This window comes from Oxyura jamaicensis, chromosome 1, assembly GCF_011077185.1.
Source record: "Oxyura jamaicensis isolate SHBP4307 breed ruddy duck chromosome 1, BPBGC_Ojam_1.0, whole genome shotgun sequence".
Lineage (NCBI taxonomy): Eukaryota > Metazoa > Chordata > Aves > Anseriformes > Anatidae > Oxyura > Oxyura jamaicensis.
This window is the reverse complement of record NC_048893.1, coordinates 69358112-69366145: the sequence shown is the minus strand read 5'-3', so window position 1 is coordinate 69366145 and position 8034 is coordinate 69358112. Positions and strand designations below refer to the sequence as shown.

The following is an 8034-nucleotide window of genomic DNA, read 5'->3' as shown; positions in this document are numbered from 1 at the left end:
TTGTACTCTGGTACACTGCCACAGTCCTACCAGCAAGCAGCCTGCCTTTCTTTTCTGGACTTGGGAGTCAGGCAGTGACTCCCAACAAGCCAGGGACCAGAGAGTGGCAACTACTCACCTGAGAAGGTTGCAGCAGGTTACCAGTAGGCACTGCAGCAAGATGGCTCCTATCAGCATTGTGAGCCCTGGGCATCTTCAGAAGCCCCACGACATATTTTGTAGATTGCTTTCCTAGTATACACACCAGCTCCTGTGCAGATCAGTACACTAATGAAAAGTCCCACACCTGACTGAGAAAGTTTGAAATGGCACTTCCTGGCTGGCGCCTATAAAAGTCAAAGACAGGAAAGCCTGGAAAAAGGAAGAAGAAATCCTTCAAATAAAGCAGATGAATAGGCCTCACTTTGCCAGCTCATGCAGTTTTATCATAGAGTTGCAACTTTTTTTTTTTTTTTTTTTTTTTTTAAAAAAAAAGGTCTAAGCTCCTGCAGACATGAGAATGTCAGCTTTAATTTTCTGTAAGTGGATCGCTAGATTTTGTGGTTGCTGAGATAAGCTGGTAAACAACTTCTGAGTGCTAAAAATCCCAGCAAACAAACAAAAATAACATGGCTAATATTTTATTTCAACCTTGTGGTTTTAAAAGCCATCTCATTTTTATTCTTTTTTGTTGGCTGCGCACATCATTGTTGGAACTGGGGGCTAGCCATACTGAGATTGCTTGGGTGAGGGGGCTGAGCAGGGGCCAGGGGTCACTGCCTCGGGGCTGATGGAGGCAAGCAAAGTGCTGAGGCCTGGTTTTGAGTGTTGTGAGCTGGTTTTGTTCCCATTACAACATTTGCAGAGTTTAGCTCACTGGGTGGCAAAAGCAACTGTGTTGTAGGTTTGGGCGGCCCATCTCAGCTGCAGACCCTGACCCAGGCAGTGTGTGTATGTGTTTGTTGTATGTGAGCACAGCACAGGGCAGAAGCCCCGTCTTCAAGGCCACACTGGTTGACTCTTCTTTCAGCCAGTTGAACCTGGTTGTGCTGGCCCTGCCTTGCTAAGGTAGCTTGCTGCTGGTGCAGCCCCCCAGAACCAGTATCCCAAGGTGGTTGTATCTGAACTTGCCAGATGGCCTGGCGTGAAGGGTCTCCAGCCCCCCGAACCACCTGGGCCCTGGGAAAAGCCCAAACCTCCATCACCTGTGAGTAGCCCCAGTGTCCTGCAATGTGCCGAGGGGGCTGCCCTGCCTGCTGAGGGAAGGTGGCCGTGGGAAGGGGCTGGAGCCAAGGATGGGACAGAGGAGGATTCTGTGTTGCTCTTATCTCCAGCGTACCTGCTGCAGCTATCCAAAGAAGTGGCTCAGAAAATCCCTGGCTGTGACTCCTGGCTCATCTAATCTTCAGAGCACACAAACAGGGCTAAAACGAAGGCTTTCATTTCTGCTCGCCAACGTCTGAAATCCCTGCGGAGGTTTTCCAGGGCCATTTCCACACTTTAATGGTCCTTCCTCTGCCCGGCAGACAGCAAGAGGCGATCCCTCCCTCGCTCCCGGCGGCAGGGCTCCGTGATGGGACGGGGGCCCCGGGGGGTCCCGCTCCCGTCTGGGGGCTGCCCTGAACTCCTGACCTGAGGGGGGGGGGGGGGGCGCGGCCGGGGCAAAGCAAAGCTCCGGGCGCTCTGAAGACCCAGCTAAAACGTAGCTAGCTGCCACCATTACTCCAGGTCCGACGACCCAGCAACGGCTTTTTTCTTTTTTTTTTTTTGGGGGGGGGGGGGGGGGGGGGGCACAAGTTATCCCGGGCCTGGGCTTTGCAGGAGGACAGAAGGCGGGCTGGGTCTGGGCTGCGGTGCGCCGAGCCGAGCCGAGCCGAGCCCTGCCGCCGGCCTCCATCGCGCCGGCTTCCCCCCGCCCTGCCGAGAGGAGGCAGCGGGGCTGGAGCCACCTTTAGGGCCGGCGGCGGCGGCGAGGTAGGGCCGTGCCGACGGGGCGGCGTCCGGCGCTCTAACCAATGGCTCGGCTCCGCTGTTTAAATAGACTCGTCCTGTCAATCATTTTCTCCTTCGTCAACCTCCCTTCAATCGCCATATTGGGCAACCGAGAAAAGGGCTCGTCTCGCCCGGTTTTTTTTTCCCCCCTCTCGCCCTTTTTTACTACGCGGTCGCGGCGAGAGCGGCGGGGCCGGGCGGCCGTCGGGGAGGCAGCGCGGAGCCGGGGCCGCGGAGGAAGGGAGGGACGGAGGGAGGGAGGAAGGGCAGCGGCGCTCCCCGCGCGCTCCCTGCGCGCTCCCCGCCCGCCTGCGCGCTCCCCCGTGCGGCTCTCGACCCGCCTGGGCTCCTCGACGGCGGCCGTCGGGGCTGCGGCACCTTGGGCAGAGCCTCTCCGCCGCTCCTCCGAGGGCGAGCGGGGCGGCGCGGAGAGAGGAGGAGAAGCTGCGAGCGCCGAGAGGTGAAAGGCGGAGAGCAGGAGGAGGAGGAGGGGGAGGAGGAGGAAGGGGGAGCAGCGAGAAAAACAAGCGCCGCCAGAAGAAAGAGGCCGGGGGGAGATGTCAAACGTACGCATTTCTAATGGGAGCCCTACCCTGGAGCGCATGGAAGCCCGGCAGTCGGAGTACCCGAAGCCGTCAGCCTGCAGGAACCTCTTCGGGCCGGTGAACCACGAAGAGTTAAACAGGGACTTGAAGAAGCACCGCAAGGAGATGGAGGAGGCATGCCAGAGGAAGTGGAATTTCGATTTCCAGAATCACAAGCCGCTGGAAGGCAGGTACGAGTGGCAAGCCGTGGAGAAGGGGAGCTCGCCCGAATTCTACTTCAGACCCCCGAGGCTACTCAAAGCTGTCTGCAAGTCCGCCGGCCACCAGAGCCTGGATGTAAACGGGAATTGCCAAACCGTGATTTTTGTCGGTTCTCAGGGAATCTCAGAGGACACTCACTGTGTAGATCAAAAGACTGCTCTTTCTGAAAAGCAGATGGACTTTGCAGAGCAGTGCACTGGGCAGAGGAAAAGACCTGCCACCGACGGTAATGTACCCTTTGGGGCACTTTTCCCTGCGTGCCCTGCTGGTGTCAGCGCCATGCGTGGCCCCACCGCGGGGGCCTGTGCCCCGCTGGGTGCCAGCCCAGGCCCCCTGCCTCCCGTAGCTTCCAAAAGCCCAGGCGCTGTTTGCAGCCCCGGGGTGTTTTTTTTTTTTTTCCATTTTTTTTTTTTGGGGGGGGGGGTTGAGGGTGTCCCACGATAAGTGGGAGCTGGCGGTTGGTTTGTGAGTGAAAGCCCCTCTATGGTAATAATGCCCCATGTCCCCTGGCCACCCCTCTGTGGGCATGGGACAAGGAGAGGGGAATGGGTGGGAAATCGCAGCGCCCACGGCAAGCATGGACAGGAATTGGGACAGACCCAGGAAACTCTCATCCCTTACCTAGAGAGGGGCCCCCCTTCCCCCTCACCCACGGCCTCTCCCCCTGACGCAGCCCAATTTTGGCATCGGGGGGGGGGGGTGTGGGGGGGGCCCCCCCCCCCCCCCCCCGCCCACCCAGCCCTTTCCCCCTACCCATGGCTAGTGAGCAAACATCTGGCAGGAAAATATTTTAATATCAGTGTTACTCCTTTCCCACCCACCCCCCCTTTTTAATTTTCCCCTCCTAGATTCCTCTCCTCAAAATAAAAGAGCCAACACAACAGAAGAAGAGGTTTCAGAAGATTCCCCCACTGCCAGTTCAGTGGAGCAAACACCCAAGAAATCAAGCCCGAGAAGACATCAAACGTAAACCGTTTAGGTAGGTTCCCTTTATGGTCTCGGTGTTAGGATGCGGCCGAGGGAAGGAAGGGGCGAGCGAGCGGCCCCCGTGCTGGATCCGGGGGTCTGGTGTTCCTCTGGCACGGACGGAGCGGGGGCTGGCTGGGGGGGGTGGGGGGGGGGGAGGCGCAGGGCTCCCAGCAGCCTTTGAAAAGAAGAAAACAAGGGCAAAGCGCAGCAGCGCCGGGCCCCCAGCTGTCACCAGGGCAGGGGGCGGTGGTGGGAGCCCACCCCTGTCCCCCCGACCTGTGTGCCCCCCGTCCTACTCGCTGCCCTGCTCTTGCGACCCCCCCGGCCATCCCCAGGGGCGCTTGGGGCCGTGGCGGGGTAGGACCAGGGTCTCCAAGGCGGCCGGTGGGCGGTGGTAGGTGGGGGGGCCCGGGGGTTGCCCCCTCGCGGAGCGCTTTGTCCCCCTTGCCCCCGCGCTTGGCAGCCACCTTCCACCCAGGAGAGCCGGGCTCGAGAAAAGCGAACTTCAGCGGGAGGCAGAGTACCCTGGGGGCGAGTTTAACCAGGGGGGTTTTTTTTTTTTTTTTTTTTTTTTTTTTTTTTCGGTTGTTTTGGTTTGGTTGTAGGCGCTGGCTGGCAAAGGGGTGAGTTTGCAGGGAAGAGAGTGGGTTAGAGTGGGTTAATGGGAGCCGAGCTTTTTTTTTTTTTTTTTTTTTTTTTTTTTTTTGTGCATGCGTTGTTGTTGTTTTGTTTTAATGCGAGGGCTTGGGGCGGAGGGACTTGGTAAATTGCGCCGGCGGTTGTTTCAGAGCCGAGGTTAGGAGAGAGGTTTACAAACACGTTCTGCGATTGTGCAGAAGAGATTAAGCTGTAAAGCAGAAGTTGCAACAAATAAGTCCTGCTGGGGGGAGCACGGCAGAGTGCGGCCCTATGCAAACACCGCTGCCCCCGCCCGCTTGGCCTTTGGGCTTTGTTTTTTTTTCGGGGCGGGGGGACGCTCGGCGGCTCCGGCAACGGCCCGCAGAACGGCGGCGGCCCCGCAGCATCCCGGCGGCGGAGCCCCGACGGGGCGGCCGGTACCCGCCTGGGCAGCGCCTCTCTGCCCCGGGGGGCCGCGGTGGTTTGAACCGGTTGCGCCCCCCCGGCGGCCGCCGAAAGAAAGGATCCCGTTTGTTTGGGGCGTTTCTAAACGTCTTCTCGCCGTCTTCTTCCCCTGTGGCAGAGCAGAGAAGGCGCGGTTCCTTGTTCATCGGGTGCCTCGGGAGTCGGTGAAGTGAGGAAGATGTAAAGGCGTAGCGGAGAGGAGGATACATATCGTCGAGCTCCATGGGATGGAGGTCCTGTACAAGCACTGAAAAAACGACAGAAAACAAGATAAAAAAAAAAAGCAAACAATAACACTAAAATTTTAGGCACTCTTAAAAGACCTGCCTCTAAAAGCATTGGATGTAGCATTGTGCAATTAGGTGTTTCCTTATTTGCTTCATTGTACTACCTGTGTATATAGTTTTTACCTTATGTAGCACATAAATGTTATTGGGTGGGGGGAGGGAGTGGAAGGGGTGACCGATTGGAACTTGCTTTCACAATCTAGCAAGCGAAGAAATGTATGAAGAGGAGCAGTGTAGGCTTTTTATTACTTAAAGATGTATTGTCCCTTTAAGTGGGTCCACTGCCGCTTTATTTTTATTATTATTATTATTATTTTTCCCCCGAATGTGCCATAGTGGTAACGCTGCTTACAGCAGATTGTTACAGGCCGCTTGTGAAACTTCGTGCGTTAAGCTGAATAGGTGGGAGCTATAATGATTCCGTTACGTGGTAGCAAAGGTTTCCCCTCCACCGACCTCAAGTCCCTGAGAGCAAATTCGAATGCCTGTAAGCTCCTGGAAATTCATCCTATTTGTTACATTGCTTTTTTTTTTTTTTTTTTTTAAATTATTAATTATTATTTGGAAACTAATATGGAGGGCTTTTATTTGAATCTCGAATGTTGTTTCCTGATCTGACCCACTTCCCAAAGTGCTTGTGTGTGAGGGAAAGGGATACTACATCTTTAAACAGTATTTCTACATTGCCTGTGTACTTGTATGTAAAAATAAAAAAAAAAGTTTGAAGTGTACTTGTGTACATAACTCTGTAAAGACACTGAGAAATTATACTAACTTATTTATGTTAAAAGATTTTTTTTTTAATCTAGAAGACAATATTTTTCCCCATAAAGCCAAAGTGGCATGTTTTTGTGCATTTGTAAATGCTCTATTTGGTAGACTTTTTAGTGTTTTTTTTTTGTTTTTTTTTTTCTCCTTTTTTTCCTGGTAATTAATATGGCTGTGCTTAAAGAATTGCAGACTGAGCCAATTTAATATTTTTTTTTTTTGTAATGTGTGGGAAAAAAAATCCAGATTGATATTGTTTCACATCGAGCAATCAATAAAGAAAACTGCCATATATAAGAAATATGTTCTTCATTAGTGTGTGTTTCCACCTCACTCTGCCTGGCACAGGAGGAAATAAGCCTGCTTCAAGAAAGAACAGCGAGGTTCCTTGGGGTATCTCTTCCTGTGGCTTGAGCGCAGGTGAAAATAAGGGATCTGACTCCGAGCGCCGTGCTATCATTGCTCCCCCGTGAGAGCTGGGAAGGACGTGCCCTCACCATTACAAATAGTGGAATTGTGGAATTTCCTCTTTTTTTTTTTTTTTTTTTTTTGAGGGAAAAAATGATGTAGCTCGAGACACTTAATTTGCCGTTGACTCTGAGAGACCTCAACGGTGAACCCAAGCCCGCTCTTCCCCGAGCCGGCGCCCCCCAGAGCCGCGGCTTCGCCCCGGGGCTGTGCCAGTGGCGTGTCTCCCCCCCACCCCCCAGTGCTTTCACCCCGAAAACCTGGTGTGGCCAGCTGGTCTCCCCGCAGCTTTCCTGCCTCCCTAAGATGGCGCCTCGCACACCCCTGGCCCAGCAGATGCTGCTGCACACTCCGCAGCCCCCGGCCCCGCCGCCGCTCCCGGGATGCGCGGGGATGCGCCCGGTGTGGGAGCCCCTCGCACCCCCTTATCCTCTCCCATCCCCATCCCAGGCCGGCCCCACCGGTCCCCGTCGCTCCTCCGGCTCCCGCAGAGGGGGCGACGCCGGGTTTTGGGGTTTTGGAGGAGCGCAGAGGTACTGTCCCTCTCCATCCCCGCAGCTGGCAAGGTGCGGGCGTCCCGTGTCCACCCCCCCCCCCCCCGAGGCATTTTCATCCGCGAGAAATAAATAACGAGGCGCAAATAAATAAAAAGAGGGCGGGGGGGGGGGGGGGGGGAGCCCGGGGCGGGTCCCCCCCCCCCCCCCCCCGGGCCCCCCCCCCCCCCCCCGCCCCCCCCCCCCCTGGTGCAACGCGATCCTGTTGTTTATCCCGGCCGCGCCTGGCTGCGCCCTCGCTCCGAAACCTCCCCGAAAACACTGGGTGTGCTGGCCCGCGGCTCAGGAGGGATGGGGAGAGGGGCCCAAGCCCCCCCGCGCCCCCACCCCCCCCCCGCCTCAATCTCAGCCCGTCGACTCGGGCAGATGCCCGGGACGAGAGGGGAGGGGCAGGGCCAGCTTTTCCATCGGCCTTTTCCTCCTCCGGCTGCAGAGGATCGCTGAACACCCTGCCCTCCGCCCTCCCCGCGCATCCCGCTCCCCTCCCCCAGTTTGCCTCCAGGTTGCCCCAAAAGAAGGGGAGGGGGGGGGGAAGGGGGAGAGGGGTATGTGCTGGATTCCCGGCCGGTAAACGTGAAAAAAATCCGAAATTAAAAACAACAACAACAACAACAAAAACATGAACAAAGTGCTCATGATGGAAAATAAACAACGGCGCCTTCCCGAGCCAGCCTATCCCAGCCACCAGCGCAAGCGAAACCTCCCCTCGCTGACCACCGCCGGCCGGGGGTACGTGGGGAGGCGGCGGGAGGCCGGGGGGAGCCCCCCGGGAAGGTGGGGGTGGGGGTGGGGTGCACGGGCAGCGCTGCGAACCCCCGGGCTGGGGCACGGTGCCCTGCGAGCAGCCCCTACAACCAAATACGCCACCTTAGGATTTTTTTTAATTTTTAAAATTTTATTATTTTATTTTTTTTTCATTTGCTTTTTTATTTTCTTCTTTAGTTTTCTTTTTCTTTTTTTCTTTTTTAAATTTTTAAAATTATTATTTTTAAAATTTTTGTTTTGTTTTTTGATGGCTTCTAGCGCTTTTCTCCTCGCTCTCCCGCTTTCACCTGGGGCCGCGCCCGCCCCGATCGCACCACCCCGGGGGAGCGGCGCCGGCCGCCCGCCCCCGCCCGCCCTGGCCCC

The 8034-nt window shown here is 56.0% G+C and overlaps 1 protein-coding gene across 1 annotated transcript; it reads left to right on the top strand.

The window, feature by feature from the left end:
• Positions 1-2220: 2220 nt before the first annotated feature.
• Positions 2221-6185, top strand: CDKN1B (cyclin dependent kinase inhibitor 1B). Its single transcript, XM_035348405.1, has 3 exons — positions 2221-3003; positions 3626-3756; positions 4948-6185. Exons 1-2 carry the CDS (start codon positions 2529-2531, stop codon positions 3745-3747), a joined length of 597 nt encoding a protein of 198 aa, XP_035204296.1. The 5' UTR covers positions 2221-2528; the 3' UTR covers positions 3748-3756; positions 4948-6185.
• Positions 6186-8034: the final 1849 nt, after the last annotated feature.